Source organism: Erpetoichthys calabaricus, chromosome 1 (genome assembly GCF_900747795.2).
Source record: "Erpetoichthys calabaricus chromosome 1, fErpCal1.3, whole genome shotgun sequence".
NCBI lineage: Eukaryota > Metazoa > Chordata > Cladistia > Polypteriformes > Polypteridae > Erpetoichthys > Erpetoichthys calabaricus.
The window spans coordinates 240,203,847-240,224,144 of NC_041394.2; the positions used below are offsets into that span (position 1 = coordinate 240,203,847).

At 37.2% G+C, this 20,298-nt stretch overlaps 1 protein-coding gene across 1 annotated transcript in view; it reads right to left on the bottom strand.

Moving 5' to 3' along the window:
* The window catches only part of cped1 (cadherin-like and PC-esterase domain containing 1), a 329,222-nt gene that overhangs the window by 10,984 nt on the left and 297,940 nt on the right, over positions 1 to 20,298 (bottom strand). Inside the window, exons 17-19 of the mRNA XM_028813109.2 lie at positions 19,553 to 19,770; positions 19,034 to 19,135; positions 17,709 to 17,796 (exon numbers count right to left, since the gene is read on the bottom strand). Of these exons, the coding sequence (XP_028668942.1) occupies positions 17,709 to 17,796; positions 19,034 to 19,135; positions 19,553 to 19,770 (408 nt within the window). The remainder of the gene's footprint in view (positions 1 to 17,708; positions 17,797 to 19,033; positions 19,136 to 19,552; positions 19,771 to 20,298) is intronic.

Here is a 20,298-nt window from a genome sequence, read left to right on the forward strand (position 1 = left end):
CATTTGTTTCGTAAATAATATTATTTTCTAGGCAGCACTAGCACAGTATAATTTGATTCTTGAAACCTCTGCTAAATCCAGAAAAAAAATCATACCCAGCATTCTCTTTTTAACACCAGCAACACTTAGGGGTATCAAACAAATTAGGTGGGCATGCTGGAAAATGTTTCAGTAAATAAATATTAGGAGTCTCTCAGTTTTATGTCCAGTAAAGATCTTTTAGAATTTCTGATATGCATACTATATCCAGAATGGATAATGTATTTAAGCTAATTCTTAATGGACTGTTTGTATTAGGAATCAACACAGTTAATATCAACTACCTCATAGCTCCAGGGCATTCAATATATAGAGTTTGCATGTTGTCTATGTAGTTGTTTAATTGTTTTCTGTTTCAGGTTTTCCCTCATATCCCAATCAGGACTATGTTAGGGTAATTGTCAATCTAAACTGGTTGTGTGTTGTGTGTGTACAAACTAAATGGGCCCTGTGATGGATTGGTGGCCTATTCAGGACTAGTTTCTACTTTGTGCCTAATGCTACTCCAGTCCCCTCACATCCACATTATTGGTCAAAATAAATAGTTAGTGGTGCTTCCTTACAGCACCAGGTGACGCACATTCAACAGTGCGCCTGATCACGGTCTCTGTGAAGTTTCAAACCTGTGTTTGGATCCACTTTCACCATAATCGCGGAATTGTGGCACTCCAAACAGGAATGACCTGCATAAGTGTGCTATTGCTGAACTGGCATTCCATGTACTGATTGTACTTGCCTTAGGCCTAATGTTGTGAGAATGGAGGCTAGTTTTATGTATCCCTGTAATGGAAAACGTGGGTACAAAAAATAAATGGGTGTAATGCCATATTAGTAAATTATATGCCTATTTTCCAAATTTCTTTGATATATTCTAGAGTATTTTCCAAAAAAAAACATACTTTATTAGAAGTGGCACAGAGGAGTTAAGCGGTGACATAATGGATACATATGGTTTTCTGCAAACCCACAGAAAGGCTACAGGAGTTATGCAAAACCAAGGGCCCAACTTAAGAACCGGAATGATTAACTCACAACAGGATAAGGTGGTGAACAACAAAAGGCAGGATTATTACTTTATTTTATTTATTTATTTTTTTTAAAATCGAGACCAGACATGATGACAACAATCTGTTATTTACTGTTGTAAATATATCTAAAGTTTTAAGCAGCTCAGCAACGTCAACAATTGGGCAACACATTTAAAATTTGTCCTCTCCGAACATTTCTTTGGAAAACAGTAAAATACCAAATGAGTGAATGAAATGAGCTTCAAAACAAGCAACATAAATGTGTGGCAAATAAGAAATGAATAAATATTAATTCTTCTAATACAGACAATGGGCTAAGTGACATATGGGAAGAAAGTGACTCAGCCTAGCTAGCAAGCAAGCAAGCAAAGGGGCATATACAAAGTGAAATTAGGTAAATAAAATACATTGAGTAAATAAAGATAAGTTATAGGAGGGTAGTTTTGTAGTTGAAATGCCTGCATAAAGATATGATACAGAGATACTTGACTGAAGGTCCATCCGGCACCTTTTACAGAATCTTAAGATCAGACTACAGTTTCAAGCAATTGATGATAAATTGAGTCAGTTATTGGACAGTAATACCTGAGAGAGCTTTTACAATCAATGCTGAGGGTTGCAATATGCTATGGTTTAAATGAAAAAACTGGCTTGTCTTCCATATATGCAGGTGTGACACCACAGAGAACTGTAACTGTCTTAGAATAATTTATATTTAAATATATATATAAAAAAAACTTAAGTATATAGGTACTGCGCCTTTTGGAACAGATTGGCCTGGACAGAGGATGGAATTCTAGAGTTGGTCTGTAAAAATACTGAGGCAAAATATGTCTCTTGATTTTGACAAATTTCAAAAGAAATGACAAGTGGTACAGTCAGCTCCCCAAGTAACTGGTAGGTAGGGTCACAGCCATTCTCACATGTTGCTTGTGCATGATTCATGAGGAAATGTTTTTGTTCTTGAAAGATACTTTCTTTACATGTTCTTAAATCTGGATGTTCTGAACTAAAGTCTACATACTGTGCACGATACTTAATGGAGTATTACAAGAAACAATATGAAACATTGTCTCATTAGTTGGAAAAATTCAAACAAACCACAGAGGTGGGTCTTAGTTTGACCAAATAGAAAGACATGAACAGCTTCAGTACAGGATGTGTAAAAATACTGACAAACTTTGCTATTATTCTTGTTTGTTGGTTTTCAAGCAATATAACTGTTTACTGTATAGCAAACCTCCTCAGCTTGTCAGCAAGAGAAAGTTCTAAAACCCTACAGATGAACCTTTTTTGTTAGCTATTTAAATCTACATTTTTTTTTTCTTCACTACCCAAAACTGGTTACTACAGAAGCTTATTCCTGCCACTCAAAGACAATAGAATATTCCATTATTTCACAAAAGATATTATCTGGTGTGGTCGGTATTATCATTCATGTGCGTATTGTAGACATCATGTGACGGCTAGTGAAGTATTAATTGAGAATGTGCATAGCACGCAATAAAGTGACAAGAACTGACCAGAAGCCATAGGTATAGATTTAATCTTGCATGTGCTGAGGGATAAATTTAATCCGCAAAGTTTAGGGTCATAGGGAGCCAGAGATTATCACAGTAGCACTGGGTGAAAGGCAAGAATCTACATGCTGTTTATAGTTTGCTCTTGGAGTTGGGCATGGTCATTGAGGGAGAGGTTAAGAAAGCAAGTAGCTTGCATTCAGGTGACAATGACTGAACAAAAGATATAGACACTTAATTGTAATCAGATTAAAGTTTAGTAAATTTAGTGTAGATGTTTTAATATAGGCAGTGTGGTAGTGCAGAGCTAGCATTCCTGACTTTCAGTGCCAGGGTCTGCATAGTGTTTACATGTTCTCCCTGTGCATGTCACTTGATTGTGTGCAATGTGCCTGCTTAACTTCTCCTTTCATACGCGTGTGCGATGTTGCTGGCGGCAGGAGCAGGCAAGATCTTTCAATATTGGAAATGTTTCAGTAATACTTCTCAGTTAACAAAAACATTTAGTCCTTCATGTGCTGTGAAGTAAATAACAACCTTCCATTTTTTTCCTATCCACAACCTCTGCTCCTGAACATTCAAGGTAAGAACACTATACCTGGTCTGCCACTAGGTCAAATTGTTTCAAAATATCTATAATAAATAACTAGATCAAAACTAAGCCAATACTTTATTTATAGATTTCTGTTAGTGGATTGCACAAAGCACCCTCTTTTCTGTTTGGCAGTGCAATTGTGCCCTGCAAAGGACAGGTGTATCATCCACCACATTTCCCTCTTGCCTTACACTCAGAGCTGTTGTAAAAAAAAAAAAAAAAACTCCAGTTAAGCTGGAGAATAAAAATCTGCAGAGGTTCCAAGGCCTAAAACCCACCATGTGCTTAAGTCATGCCTCATTGCTCCAGGCTTCATCCACTGCTATTGCTGCACCAGTCCGCTGCGCTGACACACAGGATCCCTTGAACCCTCACTTATGAACAAGATACCAAAAATAGTAAAACTGCTCTACTTGAGGCAATTGCCTCCTCTCCCCTGCATGCCAGAAGAGAAACTTTCTTTCCCTTCGTGTTTAAGGTGCATAAAGTTTCCCTTTAGGTATTCAAACTCCAGGGAACAAATCAGTTCAACATTAATCATATCTTTGTGGTGGCAGGATTAGTGTTTTATTATTGGGTTGATAAATATTGTGAGAGAGGATATTTCAACAGTTTCTTCTGAGAAATTGTTAAAGTAATTTTGGGATTTGTCCAAAATAGCCACTTTACTGTTAGGTTGGATATACTGACTGAACTCTCAAAGTGTAAAACTGGGAAAAAGAAGTATACAGTCATGTAAAAGCAAACGTGTTTTACGTTTGTGAACAAAAAAACTAGCTTCATAACAGAACATAGCTGCCAACACCAGTCAAAACACATTTTGTACTTATGAATACAGCAAGTGTGTATAATTATGACAGATTCCAGGATCTCTGGATCCTTGGTAAGCTAGCATGTAATAAAAATAAGTAAAAAATAAATACATTTAATTAAAATGCTTGAAATCCTTGCCCACAATATAAGAATGATGTGTATTTAGCATAATGCTCAAATGACATTAGAAGACATCCAATCTTTACTTTCAAAACATGAAACAGACCTATCACAAATGTCATGTCTTTTGATATTTTTAACTATTTGAATTATACAAGCATCCACACATTTTTCAAATTCCTCTTTTAATTTACTATTGTGGTGGCTGGAGCCCATCTTATTAGCATTGCTCATAAAGAAGGAACCAAAACAGAAGAGGTGCCAGCCCATAAAAGGACACATTTTCACATACACACAAGCTTACTCGCATGGGGCCATTGTAATTTTTCAATATCAATTTATTCTTATTAAACTCCCTTCCGTTTATGAGCCCAGTGTGCTATACAATAATTATTACTTTAACACATACCTAAATAATACTAAAACAGGCATGAAAAGAACATGAAATTTCAACACAAACAAATCTATTTCGGTGTTGTGAGGGGCCAAAGCTTATCCTCAGAGTAACAGGAGCAAGGTGGGAAACAGCTGTGCACATGGCAGAAATCCATCCATGAACTACATGTACTGTATGTACTGTTATCCATTCAGTATTGTATTTTATTAGAGAATGCATTCAGTTATTCATGACGGGTCAAAAATTGAATATGCCTTCAAGGAGAGAGTGTGCAGAACACTTAAACAATGATTCAGTGCCCTCAAACTATTGGTCACCTTAAGCATACTGGAGTAACCTGACACAGTGAACTAGCATGCTGCATTATGTAACAGGGATCATTTCTTAATTAAACATGTAATAGCTTTTATGCATTTAAGAAAATGCTGGCGATTTTGGTATTTGCTGTGAGCAAATTTCTGACTCAGTGAATATTTTTAAAATCATGTGTCAATCTTATTAATGAGTTGGGTATGCATTTTGTAAATCATAAAAATGTTCCCAAAAGAAGCAGCTGAATCGTTAGAGAGTTGATTAAACGCTTTAGATTTTTAAATCCACATTTCAGTCAAAAAGTGAGCGTTTCTTCAGCAATAAAATCCTGCTGGCAGCAATTGAAATGAAAACAGCAATGATATATTAAACCCTAAAGACTTCTGCAGGCCTTTTATTGATGTATGCATTCAGCCTCTTCAGCAGGTTATGACAAACACCTTAAGCAGACATGCTGTCTAGCATAAGTGCACATTGTATCAAGCAAGGGTTTATATATATATATATATATATATATATATATATATATATATATATATATATATATATATATATATATATATATATATATATATTCATGGCATTCATAGTCTGAATCACAATCTGATTGTATGGGTGGTTACCTACTACAACTGCCATGAATGTAATTACCCCGATCTACAGTACATGCTGTCAAATGAACGAACTACATGCTGAGGCGCAACATTAGGGGCTGATGTCCAAGGTTCGATTCCCGAGAGGGGGTGCAGTGAGTGTGTACGCCTGATGAGCCCAGAATTAGGGCGAAACATGTGTTGCGTACTCTTTGCATTATTTGACAGTAAAACTATTTTCAACCATTCTCTCTCTCTCTCTGTATATATATATACAGTGCATCCAGAAAGTATTCACAGTGCATCACATTTTCCACCCTTTGTTATGTTACAGCCTTATTCCAAAATGGATTAAATTCATTTTTTTTCTCAGATTTCTGCACACAACACCCCATAATGACAATGTGAAAAAAGTTTACTTGAGGTTTTTGCACATTTATTAAAAATAAAAAAAACTGAGAAAGCACATGTACATAAGTATTCACAGCCTTTGCCGTGAAGCTCGAAATTGAGCTCAGGTGCATCCTGTTTCCCCTGATCATCCTTGAGATGTTTCTGCAGCTTAATTGGAGTCCACCTGTGGTAAATTTAGTTGACTGGACATGATTTGGAAAGGCACACACCTGTCTACATAAGGTCCCACAGTTGACAGTTCATGTCAGAGCACAAACCAAGCATGAAGTCAAAGGAATTGTCTGTAGACCTCCAAGACAGGATTGTCTCAAGGCACATATCTGGGGAAGGTTACAGAAAAATTTCTGCTGCTTTGAAGGTCCCAATGAGCACAGTGGCCTCCATCATCCGTAAGTGGAAGAAGTTCAAAACCACCAGGACTCATCCTAGAGCTGGCCGGCCATCTAAACTGAGCGATCGGGGGAGAAGGGCCTTAGTCAGGGAGGTGACCAAGAACCCGATGGTCACTCTGTCAGAGATCCAGAGGTCCTCTGTGGAGAGAGGAGAACCTTCCAGAAGGACAATCATCTCTGCAGCAATCCACCAATCAGGCCTGTATGGTAGAGTGGCCAGACGGAAGCCACTCCTTAGTAAAAGGCACATGGCAGGCCGCCTGGAGTTTGCCAAAAAGCACCTGAAGGACTCTCAGACCATGAGAAAGAAAATTCTCTGGTCTGATGAGACAAAAATTGAACTCTTTGGTGTGAATGCCAGGCGTCACGTTTGGAGGAAACCTGGTACCATCCCTACAGTGAAGCATGGTGGTGGCAGCATCATGCTGTGGGGATGTTTTTCAGCGGCAGGAACTGGGAGACTAGTCAGGATAAAGGGAAAGATGACTGCAGCAATGTACAGACACATCCTGGATGAAAACCTGCTCCAGAGCGCTCTTGACCTCAGACTGGGGTGACGTTTCATCTTTCAGCAGGACAACGACCCTAAGCACACAGCCAAGATATCAAAGGAGTGGCTTCAGGACAACTCTGTGAATGTCCTTGAGTGGCCCAGCCACAGCCCAGGCTTGAATCCAATTGAACATCTCTGGAGAGATCTTAAAATGGCTGTGCACCGACGCTTCCCATCCAACCTGATGGAGAGGTGCTGCAAAGAGGAATGGGCGAAACTGGCCAAGGATAGGTGTGCCAAGCTTGTGGCATCATATTCAAAAAGACTTGAGGCTGTAATTGCTGCCAAAGGTGCATCGACCAAGTATTGAGCAAAGGCTGTGAATACTTATGTACATGGGATTTCTCAGTTTTTTTATTTTTAATAAATTTGCAAAAACCTCAAATAAATCTTTTTCACATTGTCATTATGGGGTGTTGTGTGTAGAATTCTGAGGAAAAAAATGAATTTAATCCATTTTGGAATAAGGCTGTAACATAACAAAATGTGGAAAAAGTGATGCGCTGTATATATATATACATACTATAATCTCTACAAGTTTTAGGATACTTAAAATGGTGAAAAAGTAAGCAGAGCTTACAACCTACAGATGTTCTGCAGCAGTTAAAATAAATTAAGTCTTGCAAGTTGAAGCAAACAGTTTGCACAGGTGTCCCAACTTCTGTTGATTACTTAAAAACCCTCTTGTCTGTCTTCAAGCAGAGTTAGAACAGATTGTGTTACTAAACCCTCTGAAGTACTACTTGGACAACACCCTAGTACTACAGACAATATTCCAGAAATAATAGCAAGAAAACAGCAATTAACAAATGAAATTAGACAGGGCATTATTACCCTTAGATGTTTAGGCATTTCATTTAGAGAAATTGCAAAAAAGTGAAAGTGTCATTGAATGTGGTATCTTACACAATTACACAATTGAAAGGCAATTGGAAACTGGAAGAAACTCTGAGAGGAAGAGATCTGGCAGACTCAAAGTCACAACACATTCAGAAGACAAGTTTCTGTGTGTCATTAGTTTGCGTGATAGATGCCTCACAAAGAATAGCTTCAAGCTGGTTGAAAAAAGCAAGTGTCGGTTTCTACTGTGAAGAGGAGACTTTGTCCTGCAGATTTTACAGGGTGAGTGGTATGAAGAAAGCCATTCCTTAAAGGATAAAATAGGGCCTTGAAATTCCAGCTATGGACTACTGCAGACTGGAATCAAAATTTGAAATCTTTGACTTACCACGCAGAGTGTTTGTATGCCACTGAGTTGGTGAAAGTTGAGTTGTAACACCAACTGTCAGTCAGAGGAAACAATACAAGTTGGTGTAACCTCTCTTAAAGTAAAATTGAAACAGTAAACTAATTTGTAGTTGAAGTTACACAGAATGTTCTTCTGTTTCAAAACAGAGGAGTTCCTGTATTTGCCAATGATTTGAAAGTGAAAGCTGAACTGTCTTATCAAATTTCTTTGAAGAATTTGTGCACCAAATTTCAACAAAATCGGTCCAGGGTGGAGTTTGCTGAGTTGTTTCATGCAGACAGACAGAGAGACAGACATGGCTGTCACAGTAGGTGCTCTTGCAGTATATGTGAACTCATGTAAAAAATTAGCCCTATTTGCATATACTGTATATGTACTTTATATATGATAATCAAGAAGTGGTGCCGTGATTTGCTGTAACAACTGGGTTAGAACCCTGCTCCAGAGGGCAAATGGTTTGCATGTTCTCCGAGTCCAGAAATGTGCATGTTAGGTTTATTGGCAACTCTAAACTGACGCTGTATGAGAGAGAATGCATGGGAATTGAATGGCTTGCATTTGATGGCTTGGGCTCCCATGACCCATAAATAAATTTAGCAGGTTTGATAGTATATGGAAAGACAAGTGATGGATTATAGTTGAATAATTTTGTTTAATTTTTGGTTGATTTTATGATAGGGTACCTATGTTCCATTTCTATAAGCACATTTTTGTCAGGAAAAGCATTTCTATCAGGAAGATGCAAGTTTGTGGTGCTAGGAATAAAACCAAATTGATCAGCAAAATTCTAAACGTTTTTGGAGCAAATTGATAGCAATTTGTAATTTTACATTTTGTGTGCCATTCTTGCAGTTTGTGTATCACAGCTGTAGTAGTATTGTTATAAAGACTGCCCAGCATGAAGTGCCTGCAGTAAGGATCCACAGTGACAATTTAGCACTCTGTAATTCCAGACGAACAGATCTGTTGTGACAATTTGCCTTGACCTTACTAAGATATATATGCCTTTTAATCATACGTTACCGTCTGACAATCAATACTAGGCATGAGTGGAATGCTTTCTGACCATATAGCTGAAGACTATAAATCTTCAATGTTTTCTGACATCTCTCTCTCTCTGTCATCTCTTCAACCTGTTCCAGTTATTCATCAGCATATTCTGGCTAATGTCGATATGATTTAGCAATGAGGTTTAATACTTCTGTCACATTGGACATTTTAACAATATAAAATGAGAACCTGTGGAACAAATTATTGCCCAAGAGCTCAAATCACTATTATATAAAATTTCTGCCGCTGATGAATTCAGAGAGCAACAATAGCTGCAATTAAGCAATAAAAGGTTGTCTTGTTTGCAGAGAAGGAATGAAGATAGTAATTGGAATTTATTAACAAAAAATGTTTAATAAAAAATAAATTACTGCAAAAATGATAGATACTGGCTACACTTTTTCTGACACATATATAATCATCTTCTTCTTCTTCTTTCAGCTGCTCCCATTAGGGGTCACCACAGCGGATCATCTTCTTCCATATCTTTCTGTCCTCTGCATCTTGTTCTGTTACACCCATCACCTGCATGTCCTCTCTCTTCACATCCATAAACCTTCTCTTCCTCTTTTTCTCTTGCCTGGCAGCTCTATCCTTAGCATCCTTCTCCCAATATACTCAGCATCTCTCCTCTGCACATGTCCAAACCAACGCAATCTCGCCTCTCTGACTTTGTCTCCCAACCGTCCAACTTGAGCTGACCCTCTAATGTACTCATTTCTAATCCTATCCATCCTCGTCACACCCAGTGCGAATCTTAGCATCTTTAACTCCGCCACCTCCAGCTCTGTCTCCTGCTTTTTGGTCAGTGCCACCATCTCCAATCCATATAACATAGCTGGTCTCACTACCGTCCTGTAGACCTTTCCTTTCACTCTTGCTGATACCCGTCTGTCACAAATTACTCCTGACACTCTTCCCCACCCATCCCACCCTACCTGCACTCTCTTTTTCACCTCTCTTCCACAATCCTGATATGAATGATTATATATACATGGACATTCATAGTATGATTTTAAAATTTTGGTAAATTAAAAGATAAGTTCTGTATTTTTCAAGTCAAAGTTACTTCTTTACAATCATGGTATACATTACTTTGCCACATAAAACTATGTTTTAAAGTGAAGCATTTTTTTGTAAGCTTTATAAATATCTTGTCTGGTTTTCAGCTTACAATGAAGTGTATGAAAAAGGCTTAAAACTTGCTAAACACGCCCACTTTTTAAGCCAAAAATGATATTGGGTACTGATCCGTGTTTTCAGATTTCAAACATAGTATATTATAAAACCGATTATCCATTTTGTTTTAAGATGGTGAGAAATCAAAAAGCAAACCACTGTTGTGAGAGTCTGCCATTTTAAAAGAAGACTGGCTTTACATTTCACTTTCCTGACTACCACGTTCATTTCTTGCTAAGTGCCCGGTATTGACTTTATTGAATGCTGATGTGCAGACCCTGTTCCACAGACAAATAGACAATAATATCTGAAAATGGTACACTTACTATCTCTTTTATTTTTCACTAGAAAAAAAACCTTATTTCTTTATGTTGAAAACATTGCCTATACTGCTGCTGGGAAATGCACGTGGTTGCGTCAGTGAGAGAGAATATTGAGCAGGCACGTAGTATGTAGTCGGGTAACAAAAACTGAACACGTAGGCATTCATCAATCCGTCCATCCATCTTCCTAACCTGCTTGTCCAGGGCAGGATTGCGGGGCAACTGGAGCCTATCCCAGCAAGCATTGCACATATGACTGGGTGAACACACGGGTCACTTTAGCAACAGCAATTCACCTAACTTGCATGGGTATGGACTATGGGAGAAAACCAGAGCATGCAAACTCCACATACACACAAATCCCAGTCTCCTTCACTGTGAGAAAGCAGCGCTACACTGTGGTACCTTGCTTCCCCATATTATTATTACTGTTAATTATTATTAATTGCTGTCCTCTATCTTCCCTCCATTACAATATTCAAATTGAATAGCATGCCTCCAATGAAATGGCCACTTGATCTAGAGCGACAAGTAATTGGCAGCAAAGACAGGCTTGTGCCACAGGAAAAGCAACCACATGAGAGCCCCAAAGAAATGCTGGCTTGATCAGTTGAGAGATGATATGCGATATGCTGCCTCACAAAATGCTTTGGACTGAAAAAATGGAAAGCATAATGCTGAAAGGGGGAACCTGTATCAATGTGGGACAAACACTTGCAAGAAGATTAATCTATTCATGAATTTTTGTAATCTACAGGCACAATAATAATGATAATAATAATCATTCCATCTTCCTAACCTGTTTATCCAGTGTCTGGTCAACGGGCAACTGTAGCCTATGCCAGCAAGCATTTGATGCCCTTGGACAGCCCATCACTGCAAACACACACATGTTCTGTACACACACTGATAGGCCACTTTAGCAGAGCTGATTCATTGTTACATTATTTGGAAACACATCTGTCTGGTATTACAAGGTTATTACAAGCCATGACAGAAAATAACTGCTGCAGAAACAGAATTGCAGAAGCAAAGGTAGGATTATGTGCAGAATATAGCTTGGCATTAGGGGCCTTAGTGTCATCATAATTCCATCTAAGACCGAGGCTATGAGTAGACAAGCAATCAGGAAATGAATACTTACCTCAAGAAAGTTAGTTCCAAGAATCTGTGATAAAATAATTATTTCTGGTTTTATTTCTTTACCACAAGGAGGCCTCATAAATGTGAAAGACATGTTTTCTTAAAATGAAACCTTTGCTGCTTTAAATTGAACATATTTGGTAAGTCTTAAGGCTCTTTAATTCACCTATGGATGCCTGTACCCTTAAGTCTCATTATAAGCTGCAAGAACAGACAATGAATTTTTTAAGCTTCAATTTAGAATGGTATTGTATGTGGCAAATTATTATATCATGATTGTTAAAAAATAACTTTCACTTTTGCCTCTCATTTGTTTGAATGTCCACTCAGCTGCAATAAGCCAGTAGGGTAGACACATTTTTAAAATGTATATATAGATGTACAATTGTAAACAAATGTCAAAAATACCAACTTGGTATGAACTACATTTTTTACTGTTTGTTGCTAACCTGCTAATACCTGCTTCATAATACTACCAAATAAAATGTATTTGTATGCTACTCTTCTTTTTAACATCTGTCTTGATGAGATTTGTTTATCATTTTTCTGTCTATTTGTTTGTTTGTTTGGTTTTTTTTTGGTGAACTGTTTTTGCAATTTATACAAATGTGCTTGCCAAGGGGGGTGCATTCAGTTCATTATTTAAGTTTATTTCTATAAATGCTCACAAGAACAATGTATATTTTATGGTGATTACACTAGGACTAGACCTAGATAATTATGAAATAACATAAGCTTATTTGATAAACTTACCCCAGGCATCTTCCTATTTTCAGTTTGCTGAAGTTGCCTATCATATTGTAAATGAGGTTCCCTTACACCTCTGCTAATCTGATTCATTTTCAATATAGCTGAAATAAAACAACCCAGCATATTTGCCTGCAGTGACATAACAGAAATTGTCTGAAGGCAACCTTTTTTAGGAAACACTTATTCAGCATAGTGATGGGTATAGTCTTGAATTTTCTCTCATGAGAATGGAGTGTTAACTCATGCAGTGTCTGCGTATTTCCAGACAAGTCATGCTTTTAATGAGAATCTGTTTCACAAGTTTAACTCAACTCTTTGTTTAATTAAGAGAATGGAAAATAATTTTGCTCTTTTCTTGAAATTTTATACAGCTATCATCAAAGTTCACATATGGCTGTTTCTTGTGGCTCCTGATTACAATGACTTCCTTAATCCTGCAAAATCGTACCAGGAGCAGCAAATTTATGAAGAGCAGGCATAATGACATACAACATCATCAAAGCTGCTGCAATTTTTCAAAAGAAATGAGGGGAAAAGCATATTCAAGAGACAACTACAAATCTCTGCACTGAGATTAATGAGCACTGCACATGTAAACTGACATAAAATCTTCTGACTGAGAACAATAAAAAAATAAGCAAGAGATTCGGGCAGAGAGTAGAACCAGCCTGGCGCTGAAAGCTGAAACCATTACTTGCAACTGCTCCTAAACTAAAGCAGCCACATTACCTTGTGAAGTTAAAGGAACATTCAACTAATGCAAGTAATTTTAATCCATTGTTGGTTGGTTAGGTTAGGGGTTGGGAGCATGTTAATCCATTGTGCTTAGATTACTTGGCAGTTGCTATTATTCAGTATAATATGAATGACAAATTCAACAAAATATAAACGTTTTTAGTTTCTTGGAAGTTCCAGCTTATACTAAATCAAAAGATCATGGTGTTCTGGTAGTGCCCCTTAGCCCAGAATGATGTCAAGGAGAGCAAAATGCCAAATAAAACATTTATTAGAGAACACAATTAACAAAAAGAGGCAAGAAACATGCAAATTATTGACAGTAATAAACAGACACAGCACACACCTAATACACTCGGAGCCTTCACAGTACTGATCTCCACGCCTGTCTGTCAGTGCTTGATCCACTTGTTCATGCTTCTTAAACTGTACCTCATTTGCCACCATTTGAGTGCTTTCAATCAAATCTTTTCCCTGCTTTACACTCAACTGGCATTTCTCGTGGGATCATTTCAGTTCTTTTCTCAATCACTTCCAGATTCTGCACAAATTTGTATCTGCAGCCAACTAGACCTTACTCTTTGGGTGTTCACCCTGAGCTACCTATCAACCCTACAGGGCAAGAGGCTGTAGGCAACTATTGCATGCCCCCTGGCGGCCAGACAGATAGTGCTGATGTGTCCAGCATTTGTTCCTGCCGGAAATTTGTAAGGAGTTTTAAGGTCAGTGACTCCTCTACATTAAATCTGAAAGGAGTACTGACTTCACTTTACTTATCTACTAGTTCTCCCTTTTCATCAGAAGTGTCCCTATCTGACATCCCTATGGGCTACCAACTATGTATTAGGGAAATTGTGCCCCAGGAAGTGTCTATATAAATTTCTTGAATGTCACGGTTTTCTAGAATCCGCCATAAAGCACCAGAATGGACAGAAAATGATCACAAACTGGCAGGATTACAATGTTTATAGACACTAAACTTGGATTTAATCTGAGCTTTCCATTTAATATCACTTTCCTCTCTTACCAGACCATTTCTCATGTTAGAATGAAGTCTGGAATATGTTCTTCTGGTAAGGAAACAAATTCCAGCATTAATATTAAGTGTGTTTTGAGCCAAGCAGTAGTCATAAACCAAAAAGTTTTCTGAAGTGTTATGTGATCAGATGACAGCTCTATAATGGCTTTTTTGCTTATTATGTTGTAAACGGAAGGGTGTAAGTAAATAAAAGTAGATTATATCACACTATAGCAACCTACTTCATAGCTGTGCTTTTATCGTCATTGCACTGCAATACATAGTTTTACAATCATTTAAAGCATATTACCTTGAATATAATTGTTTTAAGTTAAATTTAGAGAGTAGAATCCCATTCTCACTTGCAGGTTCTAGATGATTTTAGGGAAATGATTTTCCAAACTTGATACATTTATGCACCTTTTTCAGATGAGTTTGTAAAGAAATCTAATACAATTAAATAATTTATAACTGATGTACAAAATTTCTGTGGAATGTTTCAGCTAGTGAGGGATTCCTGAGAGTGAAAGTAGCACCAGGGTGACAGTGGATAGAGTAAGGGCGAGGAAGAGGATGGGAAAACCACAATGGCAAATCAAGAGTATCTCTCATGGGTTGCTGGAGCCCCTGTGAGTAAGAGCAAGAGGGAAACCATGGAGGACTGTCTAAATGCCAGTAAAATGCATCCAGCCTGCCATGTTTCAGTAAAGTCTCTACTGCCCTATAATTACGGTAGGCAGCCTAGAATTCTGCCTGGCAGACTGGCTCAGGAAAGTGTGGTAGGGTTTTGGTGAGGTACAGTGTTCACAACAGTCATAAAAGGTAACTAGTGTTCATGAGACCCACTCTTCAACAACAGTTTCTGTGGATTGACTAAGAAGTAAGCACTAGGTGTGGTTTAAAAGTCACTTATGAGCAATTAATTCAGTTTAGTTTTTGGGGTGCACTGGGCAAAGACCAACTCTCAGCAGAAAGGGCAGGATCTGAAGAGAAACCCAGTAGATCAGAAGGAAGCCTACTTTGTGTTACTTGAGAATTGTGAGGAAGAGAAACCACTTTGTCTAACTGTCATATCAGAAGACAACTTAGGAAAGAACAAGAGGCATTGGCTTCATGTTATTCAGTTATGACAATGTACTCTCCATACTGTCATCCCTTCCCTTTATGTTTAACTAGTAAGCCCGCGATTCGCCAGCGAATCAGATATCCAAGAATGGCAATCAGTGTCTGTTCCGTCCGATATCTGGATGGATGACATATCATGGAGGGTGGGTGCGTCTGGGGAAATGTCATTTAATTACATACGCATATCTGTAGTAAAGCGGTCTCGTTTTGTGGAGACGTGATTCCGTTGCCTTTGCTGACACCGACTGCTGGCAGAGTGGAGCACAGCAAGTTCAGCCCTGTGCCCTGTGTCCATATCCGGTTTACGCCGTGTAGTTTGGACGCCTGGGGATTCCGTACTGTAATACTGTAATGTGATTCACATATGTGCTGAATCCTCTCGTTTTTGTTTTCTCTGTGGCGGGCTCGTTGCAGTGCGGCAGTGCGCGTGTGCCTCGATACACTGCAGTGCAGCAGTGCGCATGTGCCTCGATGCGCCCTGCGCCCAGCGCCCTGCGTCCATATCTGGTTTACAACATTCGGTTAGTAAGATGGATTGCATAAACACAGGATTTGTTATATCTGAAAATATGGACATTATTTAAATTGTGGAAAGATGCCGGGTTCCTCCTTTGTTTTACACTCAACAACAAATGCAAGTACATGATGTTTTAATATGCAGCTTTTTTTTGTTGTTGTTCTTTTGTACACCAATGTAGCATTAGATTTATACACCATGAGTCATGGATGTCTGTATAGCATGATGTTGGATCAGTTCTCTACTCTTTCCAGACTTTCAAATTATAAGACAATGAAAGATCTAGCCAACCTGCTATAAATTTTTAAGAGACTTATAAATTTTCTCCTCTTTGCACAGGCAACAAATGTTTGAAAGCAAAAGTAAAATAAACATCCTTACATGCAGCAGCTCAAAATCAATGTATTCTAAGTTATGGACACCAGCAGGCAACACAGAGTTCAAGACCGGTGCCATTTCATATCTGAAAACTGTGCATTTTTCTGTTGGCTAAGCAAGACAAAGGGAAAAGCACAAAGATAAAATAGCAAAGGTAGCCAATATACTTGTTAATTCCACCTAAATAACATGAACATTGAAGCAGTGTAATGTCTCTGAGCCAAATACCACCATCACAATAATTCAAAGTGCTGTTACTTTCATGAAAATACTTTAGTCAAAAACTTGCCATAAATGCTAACACATGGACTGAAGAAGAAAACTTTGTCCAGTTCAAATAAAAAACATGAAGGTAACAGAGCAATGGTGAAAACATTTAATACATATTACTATATGTGCATCTTTAGTACTAGGGTGTTGTACCGTGTTAGCCATTATGAATGTAGAGAAAAGCCAAGCAAAATGACACCTTTTATTGGCTAACTAGAAAGATTACAATATGCAAGCTTTCGAGGCAACTCAGGCCCCTTATTCAGGCAAGATGTAATCATCTTTAGTAATTTAGCTGTGAACATGTTGTGCAGCTGTTTTTCATTTAGAAAAACTAGAAAATGTAGTCCTTGGATTTACTTCTTAATTATCACATTATTTTCATTAAACACGGAAGTCTGAAGATTATGCTATCTCATTCTTGTTTGAAGTATAATTTGGAATGTATAGGGGTTTATTTTAAGGCAACTTCTATTTTCTCCTTGTAAGTTGCCATTTGGAGATGTCATTCAGAAATATACATAATGATCATTTAAATTCAAATGTTGATGATACTCAGGAGTAACAATCAATAAAAACATGCAATATTATTCCGATTTTGTCATAGTAATTGCATTTGACCTGTACATTTGTATAAGCTGTGCCTGAACTCAGTGAAAAGTACTATACCGTAATAAAGTGATCTAACTAGACTTGATACAATGGTAGTCCATCACAAGGCCCACTTGAACACACACAAGTACAATCACTCACTAAGGGCCAATTGACAATTTCCAATTAACCTAACATACACATATTTGGGACATTAGACAGAATTCTCTAAAACCTTGTGCTTTTAAATGTCAGTTCAACAAAATGCCTGTTTTAGTAATTCCCGAGGATTAATGCTAACAAAATTTTCCACTCTGTTGGCAAACGTAATATTTTCATATTATCTAAGACAGGAACAGCCTGTTCAGCAGTAACACATTGAAGAAGTATTCATATTTTATACTCAAGTTGATTAACATACTCAACATGCTTTATAATTGTTTGCATATACTGTATTTTATGCAGTGGGACCACAGATAGGTTTAGTGACATGTCCATAGTCTAATGCAAGCACTGGACCAGCAGCCTTGTAGTTTATTCACTTGTGTCTTTACCATGTTGGCACACTGCCTGCCTTAACAGAAGCAGCAAAAACTCTACTTACCAGAGAAAGAGATCTTATTCCATCGACAGGAAGATGAAAACCCATCCCAATTGACTTTATCACAACCAGGCTATTAGAAAGATTTTCCCTTAAAGAAAAAAAAACAGCTAGATGTGAGTAGAAGACCATTTTCTAAAATAAATAACAAATGACTAATTAATGCACTGACTTCTACGTCTCATTTGAAGAAAACTTTGAAGACTCCTCCCTTTAAAATGGTAACAAAAACTGACATTCTTAAAAGTCTTGTTTCGTTATTAAACTGTGACACCCGACTTTATGGATGTATGATTTTCATTTATTAATTCTTCACAGGTTTTTGCTCCAGTAATGACTTGTGAGAGGGGTGGCAGGTAGACCTAGCTATTCTATTTGGTGCAAAGCAAGAACCAATACTAGATAGGATGAGGTAAATTTTGGATCACACTAATGCTCATGGCCAGCACCAATTTGGAGTGATTAGTCAAAGTAATCTACTCATCTTAAGAATGTGAAAAGAAACTAGAGAATATGTAGAGTAATTTACATAGTCAAAGGGAAAACCTGACAATTCTACACAGGTAGTGACCAGTTAAGAACTGGACCAAAGATTCTGGTGCTGTAAAGGAGCAGTTCTAAACAGTGTGCCACTTACATCTATTTTTCTTTTCAATGTACCATTTTATTTTTCTTGACTTTTACTTACTGTCTAATTTTTATTAATGCATATCTTCAATTACTGCCATCCAGACCAGTGTCAATTCCCACCTTGTGCAATGACACCCTATGACTCTGAACTGGATAACTGAGTTACAAAATGGAAGGAAGGATAGTTGCCTTTTCTGTGATTTACTGCTTTTAAATGGCTCTTGTGATACTGAAAATTATTCTTAATATGTGTGATAACATAGCAACTGTTTACTTTAAAAACTATATTTAAATATGAACAAAACCTGAGTTTATATTCTCAGAAGAGGATTTATATACACAAAAGTGCAAATAAAAATGCATTATTGCTATATATCAGAAACTGAAACAAAAATGTGCTGGAGTGCATACTTTTATTAGCATTTAAAATACCCAATAAGGATTTTTTTTTTTTATAAATTGTCAATATCATGGGATATACCAAGTGCTTTATTTACATTATATTATGAGCACTGTCTTAATTTGTTTCACTGTTTCATCAGAAAATTCTTTCCCTTTTCATTTTAAACCATTTCTTTTTTCTCCATTTATTGCACAGATTGAATGATCCAACCTTCAAAATTGTTCTTCTTGTATTCACTTTTCTTAAAAATCAATAGCTTTCCTCATAATGACACATGCCCTTAAAACACATTTACCTTGTAAGCACATTCTGTAAGATCTGAAGGTGATTTACATTGAGCCACTGAACGCCTCCTATGACCAGCACTGTTCGGTCTGTGTTTTCTAGAGGACGTGATCTAATGGAGATCAGGAGACATATACACACATGGTTTAGGGTGGAGATAGAATATCGTCTTTTCAGTTGCATTTATCTTTAATTGTAGTCTATTACTTTGGGCACACAACAGGCAAAAACTGTTTCCCATTTTCTCTACATTCTAGACCACATTAATTAGCATTTGTGGTTTTAAAGTAATTGGAAACATTGTGTTCTTATATAAATCAGCTGCATATTGCCCTTATCAGTTTTCAAACTTTAGTACTGTACTGCATTTATGAAGAGATTAAGCATAAAACAGGAACTGAGCAATTCATTATTTCAGTAACTGGTTTTTAAATTAGCACCAGAATCAACAAAGATGCATCATACTTTATGAATTATAAAAGTAGGAAAAAATGACCTGGCAAAAAAGTAAACAAATAAAGCCAGTTACCTAAGTATAAGCTCCTCTAGTGCCATCTCAAATGTGGGCCGTTCACCTTTTTCAAGCCAAAAGCGTGGATAATAAGAATAAGTGGTATATGTCTGGTTTCCATTGACCTGGTAAAGTCTTGTATCATGAGCTTTGTCCCATTCCCCTAGAGTGTCATTCACACGCTCAATGAGGTAATACATCATTCCTCTGTTTGTTGAATCACCAATAAACAGCACCTTAAAATAGAAATATATGTATACTACATAGGCATAAAGTATACATACTGTATTTATCTATGTATGCAGTGTGTTTCCTGCATGTCTTTAATGTAACTTAAGAGTAAAAACAGCATTGTAACTAAATAAAATAGCAACATTAGAAAATACATTCTAGAGAGCTGTAACAAGTTGACAAGTAAAATACAAACTGCACATTTCATAAAGTACATATAATAATACGATCTGATTAAACACACAGTAAATAAAACAAACTGATTAACATAAAAACTGCAGATCCTAACAATGTATGTCTATTAATATTATTATTGCAATATGGCCATTTGACAAATGAGGAGAGGAAGGCAAAGCTCCAGACACACACACACTGAATGACCAACCCCTTCTAAGAATTAAAAATAATACAACATGTAGAAAATGGGATTAACAAATCCCATATACAAATCTGATATCAGGGGCTCATTTCATGAAATCTTCTTCACTAATTTATTAACATTTCTTACATTCTTTTAACATTCAAGTTCTATG